The sequence below is a fragment of the Mustelus asterias genome, chromosome 5 (assembly GCF_964213995.1).
Source record: "Mustelus asterias chromosome 5, sMusAst1.hap1.1, whole genome shotgun sequence".
Lineage (NCBI taxonomy): Eukaryota > Metazoa > Chordata > Chondrichthyes > Carcharhiniformes > Triakidae > Mustelus > Mustelus asterias.
The window spans coordinates 76492349-76506911 of record NC_135805.1 but is presented as its reverse complement, the minus strand read 5'-3'; the positions used below and the strand labels follow the sequence as shown (position 1 = coordinate 76506911).

Here is a 14563-nt window from a genome sequence, read left to right as displayed (position 1 = left end):
AACAGTTACAGAATAAACGTCAATCTTCTGTACCCATTCATGGTTCTGCATCCAAAAATCAATTCCCAACAGCCCCAGATTAACATTTCCCATTGAAATAGGTGCCCACCCTGCCCCATAAGTGGTACAAATTAGTGCCAAATTTTGGGCAGTGTTACGCGTGGTCCCTTGCCGAATAAAAATGAGGCTAAGCCTGCCCTTGTTTGTTTATGCTGTAGTCAATAAAAGATAGAAAGCATTCACAACATCAGTTGAAACTGGTATTAAATCTAGGTCTGAATTCTTTAACTTTGTATCGCTCTATAAAATTGTGCAGCAGCAAAAGTTAAAAAATGTGACACACGTTTCTCAAAAGGGGAATGCAATCATTTCTCTTAATCCACACAATTACGAAGTAAGACACAGCACACAGGCATAATGCACTTTTACCCCTCTGGCAGAGGCTGTGGCAGGTTTGAATGCACCACGTGGACAGCCACCAATGCCTGTTGCCCACCACCGTCGACGTTGGCTCTGAACAGCTTTCACCATCTCTGAACTCTCATCATACTGCTGCTCATAGAGCTGCCTGTTGAGAGCACACTGTTTCCCCAAGAAGCCTGGCTTACAGATACAGTGCCCTGTTTTGTCACACCGGAGTGACATGGAACCGATGGGACTACACAGGCAGGGCATGCAGACCTTCTTTTCATCATCCCACCAACAATTGGGCTGCACAGTCCACAGAATATAAAAGAAAACACAAAAATCAAAGCACAAACATAAGACCAAACAGATCTGAATAATGTTCAATCCTGATGCAAACCACTGTGCTATGATAATCTCTCATATCGCCTATATCGCGAGGGGGATAGAATATAAAAGCAGGGATGTCTTGATGCACCTGTACAGGGCATTGGTGAGGCCACAGCTGGCATACTGTGTGCAGTATTGGTCCCCTTATATGAAAAAGGATATATTGGCATTGGAGGGAGTGCAGAGAAGGTTCACCAGGTTGATACCGGAGATGAGGGGTTTGGATTATGAGGAGAGGCTGGGGAGATTGGGTTTGTACTCGTTGGAGTTTAGAAGGATGAGGGGGGATCTTATGGAGACTTATAAGATAATGCGGGGGCTGGATAGGGTGGAGGCGGAGAGATTCTTTCCACTTAGTAAGGAAGTTAAAACTAGAGGACACAGCCTCAAAATAAAGGGGGGTCGGTTTAAGACAGTTGAGGAGGAACTTCTTCTCCCAGAGGGTGGTGAATCTCTGGAATTCTCTGCCCACTGAGGTGGTGGAGGCTACCTCGCTGAATATGTTTAAAGCGCGGATGGATGGATTCCTGATCGGTAAGGGAATTAAGGGTTATGGGGATCAGGCGGGTAAGTGGTACTGATCCACGTCAGATCAGCCATGATCTTATTGAATGGCGGGGCAGGCTCGAGGGGCTAGATGGCCTACTCCTGCTCCTATTTCTTATGTTCTTATGTTCTTATAATAATGGAAAGAAGTTGGACAGCATTTTAAACAGACTTCAAGTTATTCAAGATGCAGGAATTAAAGCAAAACCTCAGCCCTGATCTGTTCCCTTTGCTTTCCTCCTCATTTGTTTTAGTCACACATCTGAAGAAAGAACTTGCATTTCCATAGCACTGTTCATGACTTCAGGACATGCCAAAACACTTCACAGTCAATGAAGAGTAGTCACTGCTATGATGTGGGGAACGTGCCACAACCTATCCTTGATGAAAATGTACAAACCACAACCTTTCCAAAGATGTGCGGGTTAGGTTGATTGACCATGCTAAATTGACCCTAGTGTCAGGGGGATCAGCAGGGTAAACGTGTGGGGTTATGGGCATAGGGCCTGGGTGAGATTGCGGTCGGTACAGACCCGATGGGCTGAATGGCCTCTTTCTGCACTGTAGGGATTCTATGATTCTTTCCAGTCTTCAAAGAATGGTCTGCTCTGAAAAGGATACCAAGTGTTGTATCGGTTTGCACACTCTCTGACATACCGTCTTCTGGACCCTCCCTTGGAGATGCACCTCACCTCCATTCAGCACCTCTGAGATGATCCAGTTACAATCGTGAAATTGCCCAAAGAAGAAGTGCTGAACAGAATCACTTGTATTTAACAACACATGAATGAACTCATAGAACCACAGAATTGCTACAGTGCAAAAGGAGGCCATTCGGCCCACTGAGTCTGCACCGATTCTCCGAAAGAGCATCTCACCCAATTTACAATCAGATCAGCCATGATCCTATTGAATGGCAGAGCAGATTCAAGGGGTTACTGACCTACTCCTGCTCCTAATTCATAAGTACGTATGGGTTTTAATGACCAGTCTATTCATGACAGTTACGTGCCGACAACACTTAGTTATCACTGAACAGGCCTTAACATTCCACTTCGTGACAGTTGTCTACCTTGTGCTAAAATTGCTTTGGTGCCATGTGTTAATTGTTTATAAATTAAGTGTTTAACTATGTTTAGGTGGTGGCGAGAAACTGGGCCCCTCCTATACTCCTACATGAGGGAACAGATTGAAAGCAGTGTTGTTGGTTGAGGGTGCATGATGTGTGTGTCTTTATAAATAAAAGCTTGTCAGTCTAAGCCTCAGTTCTATTGTTCACTGGCTGGTTATTTGAGTTATGACACTGTGACTCACTGATGTATACCATTGTGTCATTCTTCCCCCATTTAGTTGTTATTTTGGAGTGGATTAATTAAGTGAAGCCCACAAATCAAATTTATATTCTGCCTTGCTGTGTTCCCTCTCTTTCAGATATAGTACCTCTTTGCTCATGGCTGTGGAGGTTACCAAGTGGCCCAAGTAAACCAGGACATTGTTTTGGCCAACCTTCAGCTCGTTAACAGCTGCCAGAGCTTGATTACCCATCCACAAACTCAAAGCGCTCTCAGTACGTCATGCACTACACACAGACACACTGACGAAACATCTTAATAAGCTCCCCTAGCTTAATTGTGAGAATTCAGCAATGAGGGGCAGAGAGTAGGATAGCGAAACTTCCTCCGATGAACTCATCATTTCAGCACCACTGTTGCAAAACTGAGATCAGCCAACTTTCCATCAGGATGTGGGAAAATGAGGGGGAATAATACTCATTACACAGCTGCAATTGTACCCCTCATGAAAGCAGACTCAAAGGAAACATTGGCCGGAAATCAACTTGTCTGGTTGCCATCTTGGCTGTTTGAGACCACAAGGTCCGCCAAGACTACAACAGGGAAGAAAAGCACTGTTCTATTCACAACAATTTGAGTTCCAAAAGTAATCTTGAAGACAAGTCTCCTCCAACATATATGAAGTTTAACATGTTGAAGGATAAATTCAGTAGTCCCTTGCTCCTAATGGGGAGCAGTGCTCAAAGAAAATGAAAAACAATTGGGATTACAATGGTATTTATTGCCCTGACACTGAAATAGCTCCTGTCAAATATGTCAATGTGACACAGCTGAATTTATGTCACAGTTTACACTTACAGACCATAACCACCAACACTTTTTCCAAAGTCAAATTGTATTCATGCACTTGTTATTTCACTCTCCAGTTCATTACCAGCTATCTGGAAAATATCAGTATATTGAATTTTTGAAAAATGCCTCTCCTGCAGTGGTTTTAATTCACAGCATTTCTTTTTCAGATCTGTAATTCTCAACTTAAGGCAGTTGTCGGCAAATTATTGATTTACAAGTATTGAAAATGAAAGAGAACATAGAAAAACATCAAAAATGAGCCAAAAATGAGTTTATCTGATATAATGTAATAATGTAACAAAAGAACTGATTGCCCAAAAAGTTCATATACAGTCACACTTAATCCTGAAACATTTGCCGTTGCTACCATTCTGCACTAACCCGATTGGAGTGTGCAGGGTTAGTAGATGGCCAATGTGAGGACATTGTGGGATCCCAGCTGGCCTGGAGGAAGTGAGGAGTGGTTTGCTGGGCCACCCAGAGATGTGTGATAGTTCCCTGCATTCTAACAGAGCTGTATAGAAAGTAAAAACTGAAAAAGCTGACCTGCTGAATGGAGGTCCTATGAATGTGAGCTCAAGTTCCACCATAAGCAAGGTGAACATACCTTTTCTTTGGGCAGAACTGGTCAGCAAGCCATGATGTTGATGGTCAAGGTTTGCACTGTAGGAACTCCGAGCCTGGGGAGACCCCACCCTTTCCAACTCATTGATTTTGGAAGGAGAAACTGCAAGATTTATTATTTTACAAGTCCCATGGAAAACCCACAGGCAACGTGGGAACATGGCATATTTGGGTCTTGACCAAATTTTCTGTCATTCTGATAAATCTGATAAGCGAATGCCAGGAATAGCTGGGGATATTCTTCCTGCTTCTTTCACTTCATTCTTGGATGTAAACATATCTGCTAATTCACTCTCAGTACACACATTGATAGTTATGAGAAGCTATCAAAAAATGCTTTTTTCTGACTGTTTCAATCTCTAAGGTTTATTGAACAATACCTACCAAGCAATGATCACACCGTCTTCCGATGACATTGTGTTTGCACTGGCATTGTCCAGTCTGCTTGTCACAGAGCTCAGCAATGGATCCATTGACATGGCATTCACAGGCTGGAGGTAAATAAAATCAGCATTATCACACCTCTGTTAGAGAACATGTGCACAGGCAGTTCTATACAACACATACAATTCCACATCATTATTTTGCATTTAAAAAATTCAAAGAAAAACGAGATGAAATTGTGATTCGAGGGATAATCTTGTGTGAAGTGCGTATCAGGCAGATGGTGGACGGGGCAAGCATGGCCCAGCCTGAAGGAGTCAAAGTGGTGGCACCCATGGCATTTTTCTTTGTAGCCAGGCCTGATTGATATTAGCTTGCAAAGCTGCAAAGTGAAACCAATTGGGAGGGCAAGAAATCGAAAGGGCCAATTACTACATAAAGACATTGGGCAGCACTTTAAAGCGCCGCTTCTTATCATCTTGAAGTTTGGCCAGTGAGATTAAACAGCAAAAGGTAAAATTACTTTGAATACGACACTCAGGTTCTCTGATGCAGTAATGGAGATGCTAAGTGAACAAGTAACTTTGAGGAGGGACGTGTTTTTGCCTGAGACAGATGTGAAGTTAATAAGTATGGAAAATCACATCAATTGCCAGGAATCTGAATAACTTGTTGCCTATACCCACCCACTCCCCCACACCCCACCCCAATAACTAGTTTTAGACTCTCTGGGCTTCAAAGTTGGTGGGACATAACTTCAGTCATGGAAAGGCAGATTTTAGAAGTGTGGTTGCATTGAACCTTCACTGGTTAGGATGGCAGTGGTTGAAAGCCATGATCATGACTCATGGTTTGGCCAAAGGCCTTCTCATTCCAGAGAAGGCCTGCAGAAGCCATCAATTCCAAAATTATTTGAGTGTCCTCTTCGTGCAAACCAAGCCAGATTGTTATGGTTGATGACCAAGGATATAGCCCATGATATGGCCCATGGTGCAAATACAATAATTTCTCTTTGCCATTAATGACACTTTGGATGGAATTTTCCCACCCAGCCTGCCATGGGAATCGTAAATGCAAAGATCCGTTGACCTCGTGTCGGAGTTTCCAGTCTTGGGGTGAACAAGTGTAATCTTTAGAGATATTGGGGAATACAAATATCTGAACACGTACCTTTGTTTAGTTCAAATTCATGAATGCTCCCTGGTTAATATTACAGCAGTAACTCAGAATTTGTGACTGGGAATTAAGTTTTTTTTTAATGTACCTCCCTATATCAATCAAATGTCTAAACCAAATGTGGAAAATTAACAACTAACATATGAGTATCCCAGCACACTTGGACTGGGACCAGAGGTAAACCTATGTCAAATAGCACTCATTTCCATACACTTACAAGATACTTCAACCTTTCAAATCTTTTTCTATTTGTAGGCCTGAATTTTAAATTTCCAGGGCCATCCATTTATTCTTATTAAATTAGTTTTGGCTAAAATGGATGAAAAAGATAGTTTGCTGGTGAATATAACATACTTTGAAAAAATAGAAAATGTATATAACACAGTAATTATGCGCAATGCAAAAATCATTTCCTCATGCTTCTATCCCAATAAAACAACCTGGATAGATGTTTAGGCTTACATTCTTTCCACATTTTCTAACAAGTTTTCGGCCAGTTATTGCTATTTGTACTCCCTCATTTGACAATGCAGTAGGGCATTTGTAGCCGCCTTCTTTTAAAGACTTAAATTGGTACATTTTAGATAAAGTTAGAAGGTTTTCAAAACATTGAAAGAACCTGTATTTCTGGAACATCTTATTATGTCCTCAGAATTTGCCAAAGTGCTTTATAACTAATCACTTATGAAATCCATTCATTGTTGTCATGTACGCAAATAAATTCAACAATTTATCTTTAATTATGGCCACTATTATTGTTCAAAGGATGCAATAAAGTCAATGCATGGATTATTGCTTGCTTTGGTGCTGTCAACCTATGATTACCCAAGAGTCTGAATATACTAACTGGTTTATTCAAAGAGAAGTATGGCGTGTTGTAAGCAAAGTTACAACTGACTTCCATGCATTCAGACTTATTTTATCTCTTTTCCAATAACATAAATTTCTTCCAGCTCATGTTTGCTATACTTGACAGAATAATATAATCAAAAGGAGACATGGGGCAATCTTCATAGCATTTTTAATGTTCGTATTCCGACTGTAATTAAAATATAATAAAGACATTTTCTTTCAAACAGCTGTGGATCCTGCTGAGATCTGAATACAATGGAGTTCTAGACAGTAGAAGCATAGCAAAGGGACAGAAAATGAGTAATTTTGTTGCTGTTGTTTGGTTTCTTTTGTGGATTTTTTTTTGCAATTGACAGCTCTTTGAATTCCTCAACAATAGAGGGAAGAGTACATACAGTATATCAGAATGGCTGTGTGCTCCGAGTTAAAGATAGCTTTGAAAATATAACGCAAACAATGATGAAAGAACACGTGGATCTCACTGTTCATATTAAAGCATGCTGATTTATCAGTATGCAATAATACAAAAGATGCCAGTGCAGTGGCATACTTTGTATTGATCTTTTTCTCTTATTGTGCCAGAGGCAACTTATCTCATCCAGGTGCATGCACATTAAAAGAACCAATAGCCAGCTTAGATCCTGCATGTTCTGATGCTGAAATCATTTCAAAGTTTGGCCTTGTTGTGTTGGCTTGTTGTTGGAACAGCATTACCATTTGATAATTACAGATAGACTAGACCTCCAGTAGCCACATGTTCATGATTGAAGGAGCCCATGAACACAGTGATGGGGAACTGGAGACCTGCCCAGGATGACTTGGACTGGGACTACGAACAGTAATTTTCTATAATCTCAGAAACACTTCCATGTAAATATCATGCCAATTACTCTTTGAAGTACTTTACATCCTGTCTCCAGTTTATCAGAAGTGAATTTTTAGTTCCCTAAATAACACTAATCGTTTAACTTCAAAGTAATGTATGAATTCATTTGAGAAACTGTTGGAGAGACACGATAAGCTGCATTATAATGGTGAAGGTTTAACTTTTAAACTAAAAAATGGCAACTGGGTCTGGGAAGTATTTCAAAGTAGGTAAGTACATGTTGAAGTACCAGGTATCTAGCTAGGTCCTATTTCTATCAGAATAAAAGAGGTTTATTAGGTGAAATAGACAAGTGATTCTGACACCCAATAGGAGGGCCTTTTAAAATGGAACCAAAAGAGAAAATGCTGGAAAATCTCAGCAGGTCTGGCAGTATCTGTAAGGAGAGAAAAGAGTTGACGTTTTGAGTCCAGATGACCCTTTGTCAAAGCTAAAAGGCATAGAAAGTGGGAGATATTTATACTGCTGGATGAAGGAATGAAAGATGAGTCATAGCCACAGAAACCAGGGGAAAAGACTGCTAATGGCAATCCACAGAGAGAATAAAGGGTGTGGATGGCCAAACGGCAGAGAAGCTAAAATCAGATGGTAAAATGGAGTCAGACGCATCACTGGCATTGTGGATGAAAATGCTTTGTGCTGACAGAAGTCAGCGTTTAATAAGTGATTCTTGATCTTTTGTATGGTTGAATTTAAATCCTTCCCTCAAAGGCTCTGGGAGTGATTTTCCAATTTTGTGCTCAGATTGGAAACCTCGTCGGCTGCAAGTACACTTGATCAGCAGCAAAGTTACTAACTGCAGGCTTAAGGTCAGAAAATTATCACTAGTGTTTTAACTTAGATTTTGGGTGCTTAATTTTCATGTCACATTGGTTTATTTTGGTCATTGATTCTAATGACCACATCAATTACAATTTACACCCCCGCCCCCATCCCCCCACCACCACCTTTAAGTCACTGGTGTCGGCTTTTCAATCCCCTATCACTGGCACCTTTTCCAACTCACAAACCACAAGTTCACACCGACAGGCAAACCTCTGATGGGTTAGAATAATTGAGCTGGCCTCCTTCACTCCAGCAGATAAGAAGCCTACCATGTTCAGGTCCCTCCTTTTCCCTGCTCAAACCATAAGATTTATGAGTGAAAACATCAAGCACTACTGCAACTTCTGCTTCCAGGGGTTTTTTCTTTGCTCAAGATTCAAGGTTCAAAATCATTTCACTTAATCATCAGCCCGAAAGCACCATCAATTATTTTAATTTGTCATATTTAAGGAGCAAATAGCAATTCAAGAATGCAACAACACTTACATCGGCAGTTCCTGGCCCCAACGGCATCTCCAAAGAATCCCTCAGCACATTGATCACAAAACTGGCCAGAAATTCCCTCAATGCAGTGTAAACACTCTCCGGTCAATGAATTGCAGCTGCCAGGTACTGAAAGATCAAGGTTACCATTGCACTGGCAGGGCTGGCATAATCCACCTGGTTTATTAGGTCGCCCAAAGAAGCCTTCAGAACACCTGGTTAACAAATACAAAATTCAGAATTAAATCTCTGAATGATAATTATATTGCTTTACCTTGTCACACTGCTTAGACCACAGATATTCCTAGAATCTCAAATTATATCGTTTTAAAGTAGCTTTGCACTCATGGATGGAAGTAGTATTTAATTTTACAAGTTTTGAATTACAACAATAATTCTGAGCCCGCAGTGGGAGCACATTCACAAGGTGCGTGTCAGGTAATTAAATGTGGTGGCCTGAATTTTTGCTCCCAAGTCCAGGAGTGCAGAGTCAGGAAAATTCTCTCTTCCACAAACCTGACAATGGAGAAAGGGGAGTGGGGTACAGGGTGTTAATAGGTCTCCAGTATGCTGTTCCCTGAAACAGTTCAGGAATAGCCGGGTGCTGAGGTGTGCTGTATGAAAGGCGTGCCTCAGTGCTTTGGAACTTTGTCGCAGCTGAAACAGAAAACAGCCCTCCAGCCTTAACCCTCACACTCTCTCACGGCCCACATATTTCTCATGCCCCATCCATGCCAACCCATGCCATTCCAGGCCCCCATCACGCTACATAGACCCATTGCCAACTTAGCGCTAACTCATGCCAATCTGTCTTCACTTACCACCCTTTCCCTAACACCCTCCATGCCAATTCACCTAGTATCTACCATGGACAGACCTCAGGACCCATGCTGAGATTAAATAAAATAAAGTTCTAAGTACGTATTGATGGTTTCACTATTTTTAAAAAAAAATAATTCATAAAAAAACAAGTCAACACATTTACATTCTTTTCAGCGTTGATCCCTTATTAAAAACAAACATTTCATTCACTTGCTTAATCCCTTATAAAAACAAAAATTTGTATTCATAGTCCCACATCAAGGACTTTATCATCACTTGGGGTTGTCAACCAATCTGCAAACTGACAGGCATCCCACTATGATAATGACAGTTTCTGAAATCAATCATGTGGCACAATTCTTAAAATGATAATCCTTAGACTTGTGTGAACAGACAAAGGAGAATAACAAACACTTTTTTTTAAAGTAAGGACCAAGAGATTTAAATGCCTTGAGAGCTTGACAGTTTCCTTGACAACTTGACAGTTCCAATAAGAATGACAATACCAATGAGTTTATCCTGTATTTACACACATTCATGACCACTTTAAACAATCCCCAAGCGCAATTGACCTTTCCCATAAGACACCTGAGCTATCCCAAAGGACATCCTACTTCTCCCAGAAGTAACCCTGGACCAATCCTACTTCTCCAAGTAACTCCGACAGCTTTAGACCATCTCTTGAAAAGCGTAAGGCACACAAGTCGTGTTTTAGACATCCCAGTGGTAAAAATTGGACTTGTTTGAAGGCAGATGTACATCAACATATGCAGCTGTCTCCATAAACCAGGAATGTTATTCCTTTCCTAGCGAAAATTGTGGGCACCAGGTTCAAACCACTGGAATCTGGACCCTGGTGCCATTTTGGCTAAGCTGTGACCCCCTCCGTCTTTAGGAAAATTCAGACCAGTGTTGTAACTTTATCTCAGGCCCTTATTCTCTTATGTGCACACCTTCTTATGAGGAAACTGCTATATGAACTGTCCTAAACACCAAAACTGTATTATTTGACAGATAAACCTTCCCATTATGTGAGCCTCAAAATTACTGTTGACAACATTAGAATACAAACACACAATGTATTACACTGCTGACAGCATGTATTGTTTGCAATTATATCTTTTAGTAGAAGAAGTGTGCTTTCTTTCATGTTCTTTTGCCTCGTGTCTTGCCACCTCTTCCTCATCTCTAAGATCTGAGTTCTCCCTCATCTAATTTATAAGACTTAAGCCAATTACAATTACTAGAATGAATTGGGAGATCTCTTAAGGGTGATGGTCACCTTACTGATGTGAATTTCATTAAGTTCTGAATGGTTCCTTAAGGTTCCCTAAGATGTCAATCATTTGTGAGACTATCCTTTTTATAGCTTATCCCTGTTACTTTATTAAGGTTTAGCTTTTCCACTAAGATAACAAGACACCATAAGGTAATTTCTGTGTCTGTTTATTTGTGATAAGAGGTTGGGTGGTGTCACTTCCTAATGATTGATGCCCGAGGCTCATCATCCCTAAAGACCTAACTGACACATCATAGGTGTTCTGGAAAGTTCAAATGTCTATACATGACTTCCTAGTGACTGCTGGTGCCTGAAGCAAGTTCTTAAAAGTAACTAAAATTCCAAAAGGTACACAATCTTAAGTTAAGACAGCAATTCCAAAATTGCTATCGCACATATATCAGAGACGATTGGTATGTTGAACTTGAGGTAGCAATTTATACATTGCAAAATAACATTTTATTAGTACATGTTCATAGAAGTAACAGTCACAAAAGTGACATACAATGACATAGCCTGATAACAAAAACCAGTTAATGCATTGATCTGTGAAATACTTTAAAATAAAGTGACTGTTTCCCTTTTAGACAATGCAAGTTATAAAGCTAAAATAATTTAAGACAGAACTGTAGTTTGAGACCTAAAACTATTTCACTTTACACAATAAGCTTTTGAAAGGAATTCATCATGATAAGTGTCAAACCATTTCCTCCAGTCTAATCTCTGAAGCCTTTGCTTTGACAATTAAACTACAAGTGACCTCATGTATCCAGTAATCAACCCATAAAATGTAACAGTGAGTTTCCTTCAACATTCATCTGGTCGCACAACCATAAAATATAACCTTACTTTGGCCTAGGAAGGCAACATGGTACACTTCCCTTGTCAAGTAGGAATACACCTGAAGAACAAGGCTCACACAGTATGAAACTAGTAGTGCCTTACACACTGAGTTAATTGATTAATATATTTTGATTTCTTGATAACTAAACTAAAACTAATTATGAAACATAATGTCATTACACATTACATATTCATCTTGTACACTCGGCTATCCAGGAAGATTTATCTGGTTTGGGGGGGGGGGGGGAGCGGGGTACATAATTTTAACAACATATCATCACTTAGTGAAATACAATATATGGGAGGAACTAGTGAAGGTATGAGTAAAATACTGATGGTGCTAAGCGGTTATTTAGCCTCTGACTGAAGAGCGTACAGATGCTAATCTCACGGCTCTTGTTCCAAACAGAGACATGTTAAATGAGATCACAACAATGTGATGGCTCTGGGGATGATCAGTGGTTTGTATCCACCTAGTTTGTGAAGAAAGTTAAAGAGTGATTAGTGCCTTCAATGTGGAGGTAATGGTTGCTCGCCATCAGGCTTTGGAGACTGTATCAATTGGAATAAAATTAGAAATGTTGTAAACACTTGGAAGGTCAAGGGGAACCTGTGAAAAGAGAAACCTTTCAAACAATCAGAGGGGGTCTCTCAGATTGTCAGGACTTCATCTCTCAGAATTTCCAAGTTCTCACTGAAACCATTGTGTGAATCAATGGATCCAGGAGCCAGTACTAAGGACATGAAAGAGTCTACCTATAATGCTGCGACCCTTCACAAATGAAACAAGTGTGACTTTCAAAACTTCCTGTTCAGAGCAATCCCAACAGGAGGGTCCGCTGAGTCTCAAAACACACTTGGTTGTGGTTTGCAGCCAGCCATTATTGGCTCCCTTGGTCTTCAAGCACCATTCGGAAAGAGAACCAAAATGGGCTTGTGGACAGTCCATAGGAAAGCCAAAAGCAATCACACAGTACAACTACTCCACATATACAAGGAAGTTTCATTTGTTCACAATGGTATGTAGCTCCAGGATCTAGGGAGTAAGAAGGTATGTTGTCAATCCGTATTACTCGAGTTACAAAGGTGGCATAACACTAGGTGGCCCTTACTCTATGCCAATGACAGAGGTTAATTTGGACTATTTCCTAATAAGGATGAAGAACAACCAGAATTAGGGATAAAAGTGGGAAAATCAGAGTTTTCATTGGCATAGTTTACCATCGCTTCTCTGGTATAATTCTTCTGAGAGACAATTCAACATATCATTACTTCAGAGACAGAAAAAGAGACATATTGCCTGTGTTGGCAGCATTCAAGGAATCCAAGAGCCCTGAGGGATTAAAACCTTTTGTGTTTTCTTCACTGCTTTTATTAAGTATATATAACATCTTCTTTAATACATTCTACTTCGTTCATAAAACATATCCCTACCTTCTAGGCCTACCTATAACCCTCCATCCTATTAAGTCCCATATACTCATCCAGGAGTCTCTTAAAAGACCCTATTGAGTTTGCCTCCACCACCACTGACGGCAGCCGATTCCACTCTCCCACCACCCTCTGTGGGAAAAACTTCCCCCCAAACATTTCCCCTGTACCTACCCCCCTCTCGTAGCAGCCATTTCCACCCTGGGAAAAAGCCTCAGAGTCCACCCGATCTATGCCTCTCAACATCTTATATACCTCTATTAGGTCATATAATTCTATAATTCATATCTTATTAGACCAGGCACAATATTGTCATAAATTAAGAATTCGGAATTTAGACATTTTCGGTAAAAGTGTTTTAGATCTCAAAACTGCAAAACTTACATCACCCTACTCTGAGGCTGCAGTTCGAGCAGATTGCAGCGAGCACCTCCTTTGTGAGTGGGGACATTGTACACACTCTGTTCTTTGCTGAAGCTAAGATAGGGGAAATGTGCCCTGGGTTGATAGGATCTCCTGCTGCGAGCCCTCTTGCTATTGTTCTTTTTTAGAGCAGCTGTCCTCCTCTGTACCACATTTGTTCATTCTCCCTGTCAAGCTGCAGGATAATGGGGATAGAATCTAATCAACCTATCAGAGCTCTTGAAGTCAAAACCAAGGTCTTTACCACATGCCCCAACATTCCTTGGTGGCTTAAGCAACTTTAAATATTAACATAAACCTCAAAACAATTCGACAAACACAGCAGCGGATAGTAGAAATGATTCAGTAACTAGCCTGGAAGTAGTTCATAATCATTTAAAAAATTTATTCATGGCATGCGGGCGTCACTGTTTCGGTCAGTGTTTATTGCCCATCTCGAATTGCCCTTGAGGAGGTGGTGGTGAGCTGCCTTCTTGAACTACAGCAGTCCATATGGTGTAGCTACACCCACAGTGCTGTTAGGGAGGGAGTTCCAGAATTTTAACCCAGTGACAGTGAAGGAACAGCAATAGATTTCTAGGTCAGGATGGTGAGTGACTTGGAATGGAGTTTCCAAGTGGTAATGTTCCCATGTATCTGCTGCCCTTGCCCTTCTAGATGGCAGCGGACATGAGTTTGGAAGATGTTGTCTAAGGAGCCTTGGTGAGTTCTTTCAGTCACCTTGTGCGTCAGTGGTGGAGGAAGTGAATTATTGTGATGGATAGGGTGCCAATCACACAGGCTGCTCTATCTTGAATGATATCAAGCTTCTTGAGTGTTGTTGGAGCTGCAATCATCCAGGCAAGTGGAGGGCATTCCATCAGACTCCTGACTTGTATCTCATAGATGTTGGACAAGCTCTGGGGAATCAGGAAGTGAGCTACTCAACACAGGATTCCTAGCTTCTGACCTCTTGTGTAGTCACAGTATTTATATGGCTAGTCCAGTTCAGTGTTTGGTCAATGGTAATCCCCAGGATGTTAATAGTGAGGGATTGAGCAATGGTCATGC

At 40.8% G+C, this 14563-nt stretch overlaps 1 protein-coding gene across 6 annotated transcripts in view; it reads right to left on the bottom strand.

Moving 5' to 3' along the window:
- lama2 (laminin, alpha 2) overlaps positions 1-14563 on the bottom strand; it is a 359403-nt gene that overhangs the window by 143307 nt on the left and 201533 nt on the right. For 3 of the 6 annotated variants that reach the window (XM_078212838.1, XM_078212839.1, XM_078212841.1), the window contains exons 19-21: positions 8719-8930; positions 4494-4600; positions 430-711 (exon numbers count right to left, since the gene is read on the bottom strand). In XM_078212838.1, coding sequence (XP_078068964.1) covers positions 430-711; positions 4494-4600; positions 8719-8930 — 601 coding nt within the window. The remainder of the gene's footprint in view (positions 1-429; positions 712-4493; positions 4601-8718; positions 8931-14563) is intronic. The other 3 variants (XM_078212843.1, XM_078212842.1, XM_078212844.1) reach the window with 1 other exon arrangement.